General features: G+C 42.6%; 1 protein-coding gene across 2 annotated transcripts in view; it reads left to right on the top strand.

Moving 5' to 3' along the window:
* The window catches only part of farp2 (FERM, RhoGEF and pleckstrin domain protein 2), a 28,971-nt gene extending 12,581 nt beyond the window's left edge, over positions 1-16,390 (top strand). The window contains exons 8-27 of one of the 2 annotated variants that reach the window (XM_071926198.2): positions 1,735-1,882; positions 1,971-2,066; positions 2,263-2,426; positions 2,571-2,639; positions 2,775-2,832; positions 3,003-3,270; positions 9,339-9,475; positions 9,789-9,878; positions 9,976-10,109; positions 10,202-10,283; positions 10,404-10,641; positions 10,823-10,953; positions 11,044-11,112; positions 11,224-11,313; positions 12,630-12,712; positions 12,810-12,928; positions 13,174-13,337; positions 14,383-14,490; positions 14,623-14,774; positions 14,938-16,390. In XM_071926198.2, the coding sequence (XP_071782299.2) occupies positions 1,735-1,882; positions 1,971-2,066; positions 2,263-2,426; positions 2,571-2,639; positions 2,775-2,832; positions 3,003-3,270; positions 9,339-9,475; positions 9,789-9,878; positions 9,976-10,109; positions 10,202-10,283; positions 10,404-10,641; positions 10,823-10,953; positions 11,044-11,112; positions 11,224-11,313; positions 12,630-12,712; positions 12,810-12,928; positions 13,174-13,337; positions 14,383-14,490; positions 14,623-14,774; positions 14,938-15,028 (2,491 nt within the window). In that variant the 3' untranslated portion in view covers positions 15,029-16,390. Of the gene's footprint in view, positions 1-1,734; positions 1,883-1,970; positions 2,067-2,262; positions 2,427-2,570; positions 2,640-2,774; positions 2,833-3,002; positions 3,271-9,338; positions 9,524-9,788; positions 9,879-9,975; positions 10,110-10,201; positions 10,284-10,403; positions 10,642-10,822; positions 10,954-11,043; positions 11,113-11,223; positions 11,314-12,629; positions 12,713-12,809; positions 12,929-13,173; positions 13,338-14,382; positions 14,491-14,622; positions 14,775-14,937 lie in introns of both variants that reach the window. The other variant, XM_071926197.2, reaches the window with a different exon arrangement.
* Positions 16,391-17,165: the final 775 nt, after the last annotated feature.

Genomic DNA, 17,165 nt, shown 5'->3' with positions numbered 1-17,165 from the left:
ATGTTCCGCTGAATGTTGGATGAACCATGAATTTGGTATCTTTACTCCACATTGCTGCTTTTAACTTTTTGGACCATTTGAACATTTTAAATGATATCACACAAAGGGCAAAACATAAAACAGCAGACTTTTAGAATTTCTAAGCATTTGAGGTTGTGTTTGCCCTTTTTATGCACCTTTATGTGGTTTTTAACACAAATGTTTACTGTTAACTTTAAGAGATAACCGATGTTCTTGCTGAACAACCACACTGAGGGGGTTTGCACCTTTTCAGAGTCCTGCTTTTAATGGTAATCTGTGGTTTGCGCAAAACCGCTCACAGCACTTTCCCACAACCAGCTTCCCTGTTCACACGACACTGTCCTATGGCCAGTAGTGTCTCTCTCAACCTGGTTATGCGGCTCTAAGATTGGGAACTCGGTTAATCTCTTCCCTTGGTTGTTAGTGTGGAAGCACAGTGCGGCGAGTACCCAGTCCTAATCCCTTGCTCTGGCCAGTCTATTAGCCATAAGGCTAGTAGGGCAGGGGAGGGCCCTAAGGAGATTTCACTGCTTAACGGATGAACAAAATTAGAATGTGGTGATGATTGGATGGATATGCCCCTCCTAACATATTGTTTGGTTGTAATCACATGGTTTGAAATAATGCCTGTCAAATCCTCGAAGTTTCAAGGGATTTAAGGTCACAGTGTCGGATGAATGAAACTACTCTGTATAAAGCCATGATATGATCTTCCTGTGTTGAAATTTTATGTGGTAATTCAAAGGGAAAGACTGTAAAACGGTCACTAGGCTGCACACACACACTATATGTTCCACAGGCCCACAACCTGTCCAAAACATGCCAAGGCAAATTCAAGACCTTGATGATAACCTTAAATTTAACCTGCATTCTAAAAGTCACCATGTACAGTACAAGCCCCTGGCTGCTCAAGAATAAAAGCAATTTACTCAGTAATTTGTACTTCACATGACCTGTGTTCTTTTGAATTGTCACTTTCCCACCATCTTTGAATACGTCTTCTCCAGACGCTGGTAGATTTTAATTATCTTGCTCTGCCATAAAATGGCTAAAATAAAGCTTATGGCTAAAATAATAATCATGATTATTTAGAAAAATTTTGAACAGAAAAATATTGATCATCATTAAACTCGATGATTTGAGGAACAAAATTATTTTACTACACTTTTGGCATCTTATGTCAACATCTTAAATGTTTTAAGCTACAGCAGAGATTTTTAATCAAAAAAATGTTTCAATATTAGTGATATGCCAATTTTCTATGATGATTAATTGTGGAAACTCAAATTGTGATTAAATACATGATTAATTGTTGAACCCAGCTGGTGTCTTGAACCAAGCACATATTGGACACTTATTCCCTGGAAGTGTAAAGGCTTGGACTTGTGTTTTGCATTTCATGAACAAATCAGTTGATACAAAACAGTGAGCTGTATTACTGTAAATGGGGAACTATTTGCAGATTTCCATGCCAAATGCATGAAAATCTGGATGAGATATTATGCATATAAAAGTGTTACATGAACACATGGTTCATGTAGGAGCACTTTTATTTTCATTAATTATGAGCCAGCATTAGAAACAACTTCCAAATTGTACTCTGGTTTCACGAATCCCACATCAATTTCTTGCACACTTGTCAAGAACAGTTTGAAGAGTTATTCCGGAGAACATTAAGGTGTGCTCATGTGTTCGGCACATTGTCTTCCCCAGGGGCCAGACTCCAGCTGAATCAGATTTCCAAGTCCTGGAGATCGCCCGTAAACTGGAGATGTACGGAGTCCGCTTCCACCCAGCAGCTGACCGGGAAGGCACCAAGATCAATCTGGCTGTCGCTCACATGGGCCTTCAGGTTTTTCAGGTGATTGTCACTCTCACGCCTGTCGTCTGCTGTGAACATAAACCTCAGTCCCTAAAATTTTCTTTTTAACATCTCTTTTTCCTCACAGGGCAACACAAAAATAAATACCTTCAATTGGTCCAAGATTCGCAAACTGAGCTTCAAGAGAAAACGGTTCCTGATCAAGCTCCACCCAGAGGTTCATGTATGTATTAATGAAGAGATTCATTCCCTTGTTCAAAACAAAAAGGACTGAATTTCCATTGGTTTGATCTGCCTGAGGAATATGTCTGTTATTTTACCTGTATATCTCATATTCCACATCCACTTTGATGGAGACCAATTTACTGTGTGATTTCATTCTCTTTTACTTTATGATCTTTGTGATCTTTGTGTTTTAGGGCCCCCATCAGGATACTCTTGAGTTCATGATGGCCAGTAGAGACCAATGTAAAATCTTTTGGAAGAACTGTGTGGAACACCACTCTTTCTTCCGGCTGTTTGACCAACCCCAACCCAAATCCAAAGCTATTCTCTTCACTAGAGGCTCCTCCTTCAGATACAGGTATTAAACATTGTATTGATGTAACATACAAAGGCATGTTTGGCGTAACATACATTAAATGTCATCTTTAATGCACAGTCTGAAATCTCTTGTTCAAAGACTGTTTTGTGATTCAGTGTTTTGACTCTAAACTCTGTCTGTCAGTGGGAGGACCCAGAAGCAACTAGTGGAGTATGTCAGGGACAGTGGAGCAAAGAGGACACCATACCAGAGGTGTGTATTTCTGTGTTGGCTATATGAGAGAGAGAGAGAGAGAGAGAAGTTGTTTGCCTTTCAAATTCTTACCAACTAGGAAATATTTTCCACAAGGCCTTCATCTTGTCTGACATGGAATTCTTTCTTATTCAGGAGGAACAGTAAAATTCGAATGTCTGCTCGCTCCCTGGCCACAGATGTGCCAAAACAGGTCAGTGGAGCTGTCAGTTTGATGCATTTCTGTGACAAATGAAGCTGCAACATTCCACAAATTTTATTATAATGGAAAAACTGATGTAATTGTCCTCTCTCCTATTACTTTCCACCTTCTTCCTCCCTCGCTCCCCATTTTTCTGTCCTGTCTTTCTTGCATTGTTTCAGTGCTTGTCATTCAATGACAGTCTCAGGGCCCCAGGCTCCCCTTCCTCTGCTGCTGTGTCCTTCCACCCAGCGCACATCTCTAGCGCTCTTCCACGAATGGAACTGCAACCTCAGCCCCAGCCCTTGTCCATACTGAGCCAATCTCCAGCGCCTCCCCAGCAGCAGCAGCAGCAGCAGCTTCAGTCCCCTCCGCAAGCCACCAGGCCCCCCAGCCCTCCGAAGGAAGAACCTGTCAAGGCCGCTCCCCCGTCTCACTACGCTTTTCAAGGTGCCCCTAGCAATCAGGCAGCAGGAGACTGCAGCCCCTTGTTTGTGTGTGTAGAGAGTAGCACTTCCCAATCACAGCCCTCCCAAAATGGCAATGAGGATAGTGAGCATGGTGGGAGAAGGGGAACCGGGTGCTCTATGGGAGGGGTGGGAGGGAAGAGGAAGGGGGTTCTTACACCTGAGGCTTTCGAGGCGGAGCTCTTGCGTGCAAAACAGAATCCCATGTTCTCAATGGTCAGTCCACAGCTGCATGTCACTGAGGAGTTCATAGATGATGATCCAACTGAAATCTCCTTTTACGGTGGGGGGGCGGAGGCCTACTCTTTTGGGCTCGACGATAAAGTAGATCAGTTCGATTATGTTGAGGAATCTGACCTCGGCAAAAACAGGATCTTCGGCCTGGGCCTCGAGGACCTGAATGGGAATACCAATCCCTTCTCTGATAGCGCCGTCGGTCGTTCAGAGACCAGCTCCTTGATTAATAACCGCTCCGAGTGCAGTTCCCTGGACAACCTGGGGCTCAGCTCTGCGGGCGAGTCCCTGTCGGCGGGCTATGGAGGCCCTGACTCCTCCTCCCTGCGTCTGCCAGGCTCTGACAACCCTTCAGAGGCCAGCTCCATGGTCAACTTCCCAGCGTACTCTGTGCGCTCCGAGTCCAGCTCCGCTGTGCAGTTCAGCGACCTGGTGGAGCAGCTGGAGCAGCTCAGCTACCCGCCCACAGCCACCGAGGGCTCCGCTAACGGCACCTCGGACTCCGACTCCGACTGGGGCTCCGACAGCGGCCTTCCCCCTGAGCAGAACCTGTTTTACAGTAATCCCCTGACAGGGGGCAGTGGGATAGAGAGCTTCCTCCTTCAGTGCCACAACCTACAGGCCCTGACCCTCGCGGACCCTTCTGGATCCCCTCATATTAAAATGTAAAGCCCCTGTCCTTAGCGCACTTGAAGCCCCAGTCTGGATTTTTATAGCATCCCGATCACAGCTATATCGGAGTATAATTTTGAAGGGTAGGAGTTGCAAATGGAAAACAAGCTTTTTACAATTTCAACATTCCATTGTAACTCAAAATACTTGTAGTTCAGTAATCACAAATAATTAACATATAAACTTGCTTTTAACAACACTTTTAACATTTAAAATTCACGTTTTAGCCACCACATGGCAGGTAAAAAATGAAAGTTGGTCGTGCACTATCAAACTGGTTATTAGGTTGATAAATTTACTGCTGGTGTCCAACCACCTATTTGTATTTAGTGTTCATTTCCGCCAGCCTGCACTCCATCAGTGCCGGTGTGCTTCCTTGCACAGTTGCTGCAATTCCGTAAATCAAGAAGTCTGTCTACTGAAGAGTGGAAAAAATGTGTCACAAAGGTGTTTTGGTTTTCTGCAGCAGGGCAGAAGTTAAGATTAATGAGCTGACCTGTTACTCCAGCCATGGTCAGGTCGTGATGCTTTTCTATCACTCCCGTCTTCTTATGATCCTTGGCTCATTAAGTTTTTGCCTTAGTTTTTATGAGATTCTTGAATGACAAAATACCTTTCTTTGTCTTTTCAAGTGCCTTATCTCCAGCCGTCAGCCTATGTAGGGCACATAAGTTTATGATTGATATGGGTTTGGGATAGAGTTGCTATCATCCCTCAAGCATTTCAGAAAAATGTAAAACACATTTTTTGTGTTTTTAGACTATGGATTTTTAAACACTTGTTTTTAAGTTCTTCAAAACACTAATATACACTTTGATTCCCTCTGAGACAACGCTGTCTCATTTTAGTGCCTTTGCATCTAGAATATTCATGTCTTTCTGAAGGATATAACTTAAGTGTTGCCTATCTGGTATTTTGAAGAATATAATATTTTAGGGATGTCTAGTTAGATTTTCTACCCATTCATATCTGAATAAGCAGTTACCCGTAGTTCAACATGGGATGTCAGGAGAATATTATGCTGCGTCCACTTTCTTTTCATTTGACTCCCTGACATAATAGTTTTAATGAAGCTCAAAAATATGGATGAGAAAAGGAATTTGTGAGTGAATGTAGGCTTGATGATGATGGATGATTTCTTCCCTTATATTCACTACAATTTGACACCAAGCTAGTAAGAAGGCCTAAAGGAATGTGATATCCACTTTTAAACAGCACTTAACAAACACTTACTACTACTACTACTACTACTAATAATAATAATAATTTAGCTCTTAAATCTCACTTAAGCATTATGTCTTATGCAGTTTAGACTTTGACTATATCTAGTAATTATTGATCTGTGAGATTGTTGTGAATTAGTTGATTATTCTAACTCCACTCTAATCTCAGGGTAAAAAGGAAATTGATACTTGTTTAATGTTCCCTACGGGCCTTATGTACATGAAATTTACAAACAAGAAATGCCCATGGAGCCACTATCTATTGCAGTTTGTGCCTCAGTGACATCTGCTGGTTGCAGTACTTGTCAGCATTCTGCACATAAAACTAGTGCACAGTACATGATAGGTGTCAAAGGTTAACTTGCATTTTATAATTGTTAGGTTTATGCTGTTTAAGCAGGAAAAAAATATTTTTCACCAAAATAGACTCAAGTCATATTTTTATTCAGTGTGGAGTTCAGTTGAAGAATGTAAGCAGTGTACTGCTGAGCCAATAAGTATACTGTTAACACCACTTTCAACAAAATGAATGTATCATGCAAAACATGTACGAAGTTTTTCTGCTTCTGTAGAAAATCAGCTAATGTTAGTAAACCGTGTATGATAGTGTGTGTTAGTATGACTGCTTCAATATTAAAATTTAGAATGCGGAGCATCTAGAAGTAGCGCTATTCAACATTTGAAACTTTCAATGTTTGGAACTTCCAGGAACCCCTTTGGGAATAGATAAAGCTTTTATTGCACCAGCTACACATGGATTTAGATTGATGTTGCTTTGTCTCTATTCTGGCATGTTACCCTTAGTTTATTATAAACGTGTTCTGGGCTTTGGCATTAGCTATCAGGATGTCAAGAAGATGGTATTCTGTTTTATTGGAAGGCAGCAGGGGTCTTTTGCACATTAGTTCTGACTTTCTCGCCACTTTTATCTTAGCTGGAATTTTTGAAACTGTCTGTTTATAGTCTTGATAAATGAAAATGGATTGCAGTCATAGATATGGTCAATCCGTAACATGTTATCGTGCATAACTTCTTTTTTAGTCTGACCTCCAGGCCTCAGATTTATCTTTGGTGTCTGCTTCGGTTCTTATGTGGGAACATCAAGTCTGTCTTGGAAGGATTTTACTATGTGCCATAAAACGTGAAAAGCTAATATTGTGCTTGAATAAAAATAATCAGTAGTATTTCTTTACTGCACTGATGTCATTTCCTCCTCAAAACAATCTTGACTTGCCAAGTCCCACTTTAATTTCCTTTCATTTGAACCCACTTTAATCTGCCTGAAGGCAGATTGCGCTTGGCTTTCTGCAAAGTTTTCTTTCGCTCTCTGTACATGTTACAGAATCTTCTTATTTGTCTACATCGCAGAGTCAGCACTTGTACAGCAGTGTCTTAAAGCACTTACTCTTACTCCTTTCATTCAATATGCTTTTAATGCATATCTCAGGTGTGTTCCTATTTACTTTTCGATTAGCTTTCTTGTTTTTCCTCTCAACGTCGATGTGGGGAAGGGGCTGTCTGGATTAAGATTTTTCTCTCCAGAAATCAATAGAACTTTACTGATAAAAGTTCTGTTCTCATTGTCATTTTGAAGGACGGCAGGTCGCCATTTTCCCTTATGAAAATCCTCAAAAGAACCGGGAAAAACATTACATTCTCAAAAGTGTGTTTTTGAAGCCTCTCTACAATCACAAGTGTGGACAATTGCTCCTGTGTCACCTTGGGCGGTGTGGAAGCTTATTTTGTGTCAATCAGTACTTAGTGAAGAGTATAGATCTGATGTAGAGTTTCTCTTGATGGCTTTTGTTTTGATCAGCCTTGATTCCTTTTCTGCATTTGAATACATCCCACATCTCCTCTAAACATTTAATGCCAGGCTGAAAAATATAACCAGCTAAGATAACTGCACTTAGGCATCAAGTAATCAACACTTACTCCTGATGAACATGTATAATTACTAATAATAAACAAATTGTACTTATGTTTGTATGTTTTACTCTCAAGAATAAAGTAATCACTTTTGGGTACCTTGAATGTCAGACTTAAAATTCTTTTGAGATGACAGACTGAAATCAAACAAGCAATGGTGTGCAAATGATCTCAACGGTAGAAAACCCTGTGGTGGTGGACATTTGTAAATTTACCAATCTATTCTTTTCCTAAGGGCCAAGAATGAAATTGCATTACAGGTTAGCATTTGCATGGCACAGATCTAGAACGACAAGTTTGTTCAAATTTACTTACACCTCTGTCTTTCTATCCAAACCCCAGAGCAATGCTGGAGACATTTTGAATGTGAGAGAAGAGAGAATCCCTCGAGGTTTAGCGTTGTACTCACATGTTGCCAAACTGCAAACATCAAGTGGCTCGCTCTTAACATGGTATCGGTGTGCTGCTTTAACCCCATCATTTTTCTAATTACTAATGAAAAAAACTAGAACTAAATGAATCTCAATGGGACTGACTTGTAATCCCCCCCCCCCCCCCCCCCATGTAAAATGCTTTAAAAAATAATGTTGTCTTTTAGATGGGACACATGTAGGAGCAGCATACTTTCATTTGTATCCGAATCGTCCTCTTTTCCCAGTTTCCTTACTTTGGTCAATACTTTCATCTGCTGAGCAACAGCGTATCACATATCCTTCTACAGCTCTGAAGTTGATTATCTGTTTAAATTCAGTGCGCTATGATGAAGGGCTCGTCAGTGTAACAAAATTAGAAAAATAAGCCTAGACAGTAAATAAATAGATGCAGTCGTTCCCTCTTATTCCAGGCAGCAGGTCTGACTGTAATGCTGGTGGGGGTTGGGTAGCGCTCCTCGCACACGAGATTCCTCAACCTCATTCCAGCTGAGTGTGTGTGTGCTCCCTGTTTGGATAGGCCGTGTGCCAAGTCATTCCACTGCAACCCCCGTTCCCCCACTGTGGAGACTGACGTCCATCCTCTCCTCACTCGTGTCATCCCCCATGGGGCACTTCAGATAAACTGTAAACGACTGTGTGCCTCCCAGACGGACCACATTCCTGATAAGTCTCTACGTGGGCAATTATTTCCGGGTCGAGTAGTGACTTTTTTTTTCCTCTCAGTCTTCTCCCCCCCACCTCCTTTTTTCCAGATTTTTTTTTTTTTTCTTGAGAGAAATAGAAGAACAGCTGTGGTGACCCATGTAGTTCTGTACTTCTCCTCATTTGGTTGGGTAGCAAAGCTCACAGGCAGAACAAAAGCACCCAAGTCGGTTCACTGTAATGTAATCAGGCTCATATAAGAGTTGGCAATAAATCATTTGGCCTCATTGTAGAGGGCTATCGCTCTGAAAACAATGGCAGGGAAAAATGTGGGAACCATTACGTGCCTCGGTCTGCGCTGCCGTCTCCCCTTTCATGTCTGGCCAACGTGTGTGAGGGCATGAAAAATGTGTTTGATGAACCATTACACTTGTTTCTGTTAAAGTACACAGGGTGTTGGCTAAGCAAGCCTTTTCTGTAAGGGGAAATAAGATATGAACTGTGGAAAACGTTTTAGGTGAAGATGAGCATCGTTTAACAGTTGGGACAAATACAAATGCATACATGATACTGTAGCATTGTGATAAATAGACTTTTGTATTAGTTTCCCTTAATGGGTACATACCTCCTTGCTCCCTTTTGACATGCTATCGTGTATAGGGCATTGTTGTTGACTGTATGCTCCACCCATTTCAAAAGAGCAAGTTTTGCCTGTTTTAGTAGGGTAATTCCTGGTGATTCAGTGCAAATGTAGAAAACAATTCTTTGTTTTTTTCACTTTCCCTTATACTATAATTCCATTTAAGGGGGTGATTTATTTGAACTGAATGATTAGCACGCTTACTACTGGTCAAATTTCTCTTCTGTGTTTCATTTCTGTTGTTCCCCTGGGTATAATGCTGTTATCTCTTCCACAGGTTCAGTCACGGACAGCCCCCAGCTCTCACCGCTCAACTCCAAGAGTCCACTCTGCCTCTCGCCCTCCTTCCAGATGTCCACCCTCAGCCTTCCAGGCCAAGCCTCTTCGCCACTGCAAAGTCCCATCCTGAGCGAGGTGGGCAGCAATGCCAGGCTAGAGGAGGAGGAGGAGGGCAGGAGGAAGGTACACTGCTTATATGCCACCCTTCCACCCCCTGCCTCACAACCCTTTTTAAGAGTCTAGACCCATCAGAAATCACTGAGCCCAAGGGACTACTGCTAGCTTATGATTCACTATGGCTGCTGGGTTTACAACATTATGATGAAAAATGGAGGGGAAATGAATTTCCCATTTTTGTCACTGTAGCGTAAAAAGATTGGAATTCCTTCATCATAGCTGTGCTCTGCAACTCAAAAGCTTTGACACTAATAGCCCTCTTCTCCCTCAGAGATATCCCACTGACAAGGCCTACTTCATTGCCAAAGAGATTCTGACCACAGAGCGAACATACCTGAAAGACCTCGAGGTCATCACTGTGGTGAGCCGTCCTTTCCGTCCATGATCAGGTATGCTTTGTAGTGCATTTGTCGGGAGAATAAAGATCAATATTCTGTTTGTTCCTCTGCGGCTCCCAGTGGTTCCGCAGTGCTGTGATCAAAGAAAACGCCATGCCCGAAGGCCTGATGACCCTGCTGTTTTCCAACATCGACCCCATCTACGAGTTCCACCGAGGCTTCCTCAAGGAGATAGACCAGAGGCTGGCTCTCTGGTAGGTGCTCCTTCACTATTTATTTGTGTGACAAAGCTGCTGATGAGATGGCATTAAAGACTACATCTGCAAAAATGTCTCTGTTTCCCCAGGGAGGGGCGCTCTAACGCTCACGTCAAAGGGGACTACCAAAGGATCGGTGATGTGATGCTGAGGAACATGACTGCTCTGAAGGTGAGACTAATGCGTGGATCTGATCAATATCACCTCTCCATTACACATTTGGCTATACATACAGGATGTAAAGTAGACAAGTTAAAGACTTGAAATGTATGATGTGCTTGTTTTCCTCAGGAATTCACCAGCTACCTACAGAAGCATGATGAGGTGTTGACAGAGCTGGAGAAAGCCACCAAGAGGCTGAAGAAGCTGGAGACGGTCTACAAAGAGTTTGAGCTGCAGAAGGTCTGCTACTTGCCCCTTAATACATTCCTGCTCAAGCCCATCCAGCGCCTCATGCACTACAAGCTCATCCTGGAGAGACTGTGCAAGCATTATTCCCCTGCCCACCGTGATCATGACGACTGCAAGGGTGAGACTCTATATATAATTTGCCAGTAGAGTAGCTAAGTCTCTAACGTAATGATAACATTGATAATCTAACACCACCTCTGTTTTTAATTGGCTGCATCATTTGTTCATCGCTGTAGCCATGCGGTCATAACACATAGATGTAACTATTTTGGGAGCTAATTATTTATGTTTCCATGCAGAGGCCCTGAAGGAAGTGGCTGAGATAGCCACTCAGCTCCAGAGCAGTCTTATCCGGCTGGAGAATTTCCAGAAGCTGACAGAGCTGCAGAGAGACCTGATCGGTATAGAGAACTTAACAACACCAGGCAGGGTGAGTGCAATGACATGGAGCAGATGATAGGGGGCGCTGAGAAATAGGCTAAAAAAAATGCAACGTACCTAATCAGGATTCTGTTTTTAGGAGTTCATACGAGAGGGCTGTCTGTACAAGCTCACCAAAAAGGGGCTACAGCAAAGGATGTTTTTCCTGGTGAGTAGAAAACTCTTCTTTGTGTTCAAACTGTAGTAAAAGCTGGGACAAATTCAATTCATTTGAATAATTCTGTGTCTTAATATCTTTTAACAAATATTTTCTTTTCAGTTCTCAGACATGCTCCTCTACACAAGCAAAGGTGTTACAGCGACCAATCAATTCAAAGTCCATGGCCAGCTGCCGCTTCATGGCATGATAGTGAGTATAAGCTCTAGTTCACCTCCTCTAACCTTTTGTCTCTCAGGTTAATCTGCGTCAGTTCTGTGAGGATCCCTCTGTGGCTCTGGGTACACTATCAAGAGGATCAAGTGTTGCACCCAATATCCGGCAGACAGCTGTACTTGGCGTTGAATTTCATTACCTCTAAATGTGGCTTAGAACACTGAGGATTGAATCCAAATCTGTTTATACCACAAAAAATGTTTTTTTATGACAGTTTTCATTGAGAGAAATGATTCTTTCCCCAGTGTAAATAGAGCTTAAAATCCCCTCATTCCTCACTGCTGTGTGGTTGAACTACTAATGATTAATGATTAAAATTGTTTTTTTGTTTTTTTTTACATTTTTTTGCACTCAAAGCTTGTTTTGACAAACTGTTAGTCAGGGAGAGGCGAGGCAAAGCGAACTACATGGTCTGCATGATGAGGCGGGGGGGAGGTCAGGATGTTCAAACATAACTGTAACTGAACAGTGTGTCGGTGCGTTGAGAAGGGAGGACCTGGGTCTCCTAACCTTGCATGTCTCTGCTTTACTCCTGGCTGCAGCTCATAGTGCTGGATGCACCGGTAAGTACTGAGCTCTGCCAGCTCGGATGCCTAAACCCTACCCTTCGTCTCCCATGCTTGTGTAGACAAAACACCAAAAAGCACACCTAGCAGATTGCACAAGACGAGAGTGACGTCAGTCCTTTCCGGTCACAGTCGTTTACGGGTGTAGATCAAGCCAAATAAACCATGTGCATTCTCATGAACTACATTAAAATAATGAAACTTAAGTGAGGCATAAGGGGAAGATTTGTAAAGTCATGTTGGCAATGGCATTAACTGGTTAGCTCTGCCAAAACTTTGCTGACTGCCAGTGCTGATTCATCATGTAAGCCTGTAGCCACTGTGGCTGCCAATGCAAACCAAATGAGGCAGACTGCCTCAAACAGACCCTGACCATTGGCCAACAATGCATTTCAACCTTGTATTGATGGCATTCTGGTGGGTGTGTTTTGGCCTTAATATAGGATAGGAGGCGTGAGTGTAAGATTGTGAATGCAAGGAAATGAACCCAGCTTGGTTTACTGTCAGATATAGATGCTCCAATAGAGGCTCTTCAGCAGGTCTTTCTGTGACTTGAGTCAGACTTTCTGACCTCTTGTTTCCCTTTTGTTCTTATTCAATCCATAACCTTAAACTATTCCAAGAGGTTTTGGTATGATAAGAGGGGCTGCCTGTGTTATTTTGATAACCATTACAATGTTGCAACTTTGTCCTCTGACTGTGTATTTCTCTGCACTTTGTCTGTAGGTTGAGGAAAGTGAAAATGAGTGGTCAGTCCCCCACTGCTTCACCATCTACTCTGCTCAAAGGACCATTGTAGTGGCTGCCAGGTGAGCACCGATAGATGCACACAGAACTTCTCACCGTCTTCTTTAACTCGGTGCACTATTGGACCGTTTTAATTTTAATGTTCATTTGTGATTGCAGCTCTAAAGTGGAGATGGGCAAGTGGATTGAAGATTTGAACATGGCTATTGAAATGGCCAAGAAGTCTCAAGAGAAATCCAACATCTTCCTTGACACTGGACTAGGCGATCGCTCCAACCGTAAGAGCTTATATTGACCTCAGTATTGTTTGAGATGTAACTACCTGTTTACTCTGCATACCGTGTGAGTCAAAGAACATGTTTTCTACATTATTATCTAGCCATGTTATACTTTCCTCAGTCTTACAAGAAATTGCTTGAACAAACTGTTTCCTCGGGACGTACCATCCACCCAGATCTACAGTTTATCCCTTTCCTCCATGCAACTTCTTTCCCTCCTCCCTACTTCCTCCCTCCTTCCTCAGGCTCGTCTGATGAGGTTTCTCTGGAGCAGGAGTCGGAGGATGACATGCACTCGTCCCGCACTTCACTGGATAAGCAGACGCACCACCGTGCCAACACAACTATGCATGTGTGCTGGCACCGCAACACCAGCGTGTCTATGTCTGATCACAGCCTGGCTGTGGAGGTACTCCTCCTCTGCCCGCATTAAGACACACATACACACCCTCATGCACACCCACACACTTTGATGCAAACGCACACAGACCATGAGAGATTTGCCAGTTATAGACACATCTTCGCGTAAACACATGTAAGCGTCGTTGGTCAGCGGTGATGGAAAAGAAAGATGGAAAGGATGTCTCTAGGGTCCATGGTGGAGTTTCATTTCCTTACCCTCACCCTCTTCATTTTACTTTAACCTTTCTTCCCTCATCTCTCCCTAATGTCTGATAATGTTTTGTCTCTACTGTTTAACTAAAGACTTTTCTATACGGTTCTAATGCTCCTTTCCTCTTTGGTTCCTCTTCTTTTGTTCTTGAAAATGTATGTTATCAAAAGCATGTTAATGATGCCCATGCAAGAACCATTCTCTGACACTAACAGTCTCACTCCACAGACCTGGAGCACTTTCTAACCGGTCTTTCCTTCCCCACTCTGCCACTGAACTTTCTTTCCCCCTTCTGCCACTGAATGCTAACATGCTAACACATCGTTTTCCTCCTGCCCCGTCTCTCTCTCTCTCTCTCTCTCTACACCCTTTCCATCTCTTGTCTCTTCACCCTCTCAGTCTTCTGCTCTCCAGCTGTTTCACCGGAGCTTCCTCCTCGCTATCTCCTCGGTCAGGGCCAAAGACCCAACACCATCACACATGTTTGCTGGTACCGAAACCAGAACCTCTCTCTCACTGATTACCTGCGCATGAACCAGGTACCAGAGCCACGGCATAGATAGATAGATAGATAGATTACAAGGAGAGGTCCGACGATTGCACTCTCTCCCTGCAGCCTCAGTAGAAAACTTGTGGGTTGGCATCCACAGATCATGGGCTTTTTAGATGGATAGAAAAACGAATCATCCCGCAAGAAACGCACAACAAACCTAAGTAATTAATGAAGGATATCACAACCAGCCACTTACACACAGCCACAAATCACTGTTAAATTTCATTATAATTTCTAAACATTTAATTTTTTTTCTTCTAAACTTTCTGCTCCATCCTTTTCCTCTAGAACCAGCTCTCAGGATACCTCCTTAGGAAGTTCAAGAACAGTAACGGCTGGCAGAAGCTCTGGGTTGTTTTCACCAACTTCTGCTTGTTCTTCTACAAGACTCACCAGGTAGCCACCTGATCCTGAGATCCCCAGTCTGATCCCTTGTGTTTATCATTTCTTTTAGAGCAAAAAATCTATATCTATTCAGAATGTGTATTCAGAAGTGACTTTGTTAAGTCCTCCCATCTGTCTTTCCAGGATGACTTCCCGTTGGCCAGCCTCCCACTGCTCGGCTACACAGTCAGCACACCAGAGGAGTCTGACAGCATTCACAAGGAGTACGTCTTCAAGCTGCAATTCAAGTCCCATGTTTACTTTTTCCGGGCAGAGAGCGAGTACACTTTTGAGAGGTACGTAAAAAAAATGCACTGCTTATCTATGGTATTCCAACCATTTCCACAGCGTTCTTCCACGCTTCTTTTCCCAGGTCAGACTGGAGGTCGTGTAGTAATGGTGCAGTGTTTTAAACCCGTGACTGTCTATCTGACACTGCATGCTGTCCCCTCTTTGCAGATGGATGGAGGTGATCAAGAGTGCAGCCAGCACTGCGGGCCGGATGAGCCTGCTCATACCCAAAGGCCCCGTGGAGCTCAACGGAAACTGAACTAAACATCTCGGTCTAGAGGCTGGGCCTCGCAGACGTCAGAAAGACACTCGGCTATCTCTCTCGGTGTCGCCATTTTTTTTTTTAAGTGAATCTGGGATTTGGACAATGATAACAACCGGAGATACTGCCAGTTTTCAAGTGTTAACATTTCGTGCATTTTCTCCGCCTGAGGATTCTATTGTAATGGTCTGTGCATTTTTATTTTTATTGATCAATGGTGTAAATGATAACATTTGTTCCAGTATACAAGATGTAATGAAAGGGAGGCATGTATATTGTGATTACAAGCAGTTTTTACTATTGTAGTACTCAATCAGGCTGCTTATAACAATTTACATAGACTGATATTGGGGAACTACTGTAATACGGGACCAATTCCAAAACAAAGGGGTTAGACTAGGCTTGGTAATCACTCTCTATACATTTGGTGAAGAACTGGCCTATTCCTTAACTATTCTCCTTAACACACGATGACTGGAGCATTAGTGGGTATACTTTAAGGCATTAGTGTACTATGGTTGGAATGAGAATACAGATGATATACAGCATGTGGAAAATGAAGGTACTCATAGGATGGTAAGGATGGGTACAGCAGCTACCTTCATCCTGCTTCGAAAGAGACAGAAGTGTGAGAGACGGTAAAACGGATGAGAGCAGAAAGCTAATGGAATGTTGAAATGGGTTTGGGAGTAAAAGTAATCCAATTTTTGGAGAGATATGGAATGTTTTTGGGGTATTGAGGAATTCATGTCTGTTTTTAGGACAATGACACAAAGTATTAAGAGTTGACTGAAAGTCCGCTGTTTGTTTTGGTTACTTCTGGCAGACAAAACGCATGTTTCTGAGGGTTTCAAGAATAGACCTGTAGGAACTGTAGTATAAGCAGTGTTTAATTCTCAAACAAATTTGTCAGTTTAATCTGAGGCCAGTTCAGTTTTATGGGGTATTTGCCTAAAAAGATGGTACAGTAGAAAAGGGAGTCCACAAAGCAGGACTGTTGAATAGAACAGCTCACTATGGAAAAATCGCTACTCATGATTAATTGCTAAGCTACCTTTTTATATTAATAACAACGTCTTTTTACTCAAAATTTCAAAGATAGGTTAAAATGGCTAAAAGGGAGCTGTTGTGCTTATTAGTCCTGATTTGTGAGGCAGCACTAAGGTCTGCTTGGTGCTACGTTCACTCTTTAATGTCCTCGTGTGGCATCCTTGGCTTCTTTTTAAAATCATTTATCCTGTTTTTGTTATTTTGCATAGGGATGATGACTTGGCAAAAAAATACTATGCAGTGTTTATTCTAGTGTCTGTCTAAAAGTTGCAGATTTTCTTTCTAATAACACAAAACTGAAGAACATAATATTTGAAAAGGAGTTGTGTTATAATTGTACTCGGTGATAATGTCTTGCTGTGTGTAGGACTATATTAGACCATGGGAGCTGGCTTATGAGAGATCAAGCTAGGAGACCGGACTAGATCTGAGCTAACAGTCACCAAATGACACCTCTTTCTCCGTTATTTAGTGCACTACATGGAACCATGGTATTATTTGGTATATTTTTTATGAAGACTGGAATCTTTACCCTCTGTGTGTATGCGCGTGTGTGTGTGTGTGTATGCGTGTGTGTGTGTGTGTGTGTGTGTGTAGAGGAGCCAACAGTGTAGTCCTACCTACACCTCCACTGCCTCTGGAACAGTAACAGAACCTGATGATAAAGGGCATCTCTACACCATCTTAAAGTCTCTCTGTGTGAGAGACGTGCGCCACTGGCTCTGTTGCACAGTTAAGACATATGTTACTCCTATTTATTGTGTAGCATGTTGTCAGGGCCAAGCTCCTGAATGCCCTCATGTAGTCTCATGTTATTGCATTGAAAACCTAACAAATAAAATGATCGTTCGGGTCGTAGTTTCTGTGGCTCTGTGCTGATTCATAAAATATATTGCGCTGTGTATTGCAGACTTGGCAGATTGAGAAAAACATTTTGTCAGCAAAAGCAGTGACATCTGCAGTGCTAGCCCAGGGGTAGACATTTACAATAACAGGTCCCTTTCCAGAATCACTCCCAGTGATTTCCAATGTAGAAAAGGTTCAATTCCTTAGGGCCTTGGTGCACTTAAAATATTCCTGTGAC

The sequence above is a fragment of the Centroberyx gerrardi genome, chromosome 9 (assembly GCF_048128805.1).
Source record: "Centroberyx gerrardi isolate f3 chromosome 9, fCenGer3.hap1.cur.20231027, whole genome shotgun sequence".
Lineage (NCBI taxonomy): Eukaryota > Metazoa > Chordata > Actinopteri > Beryciformes > Berycidae > Centroberyx > Centroberyx gerrardi.
Note: the sequence above shows the minus strand (reverse complement) of the source record. Positions and strands in the feature narration are given on the sequence as shown.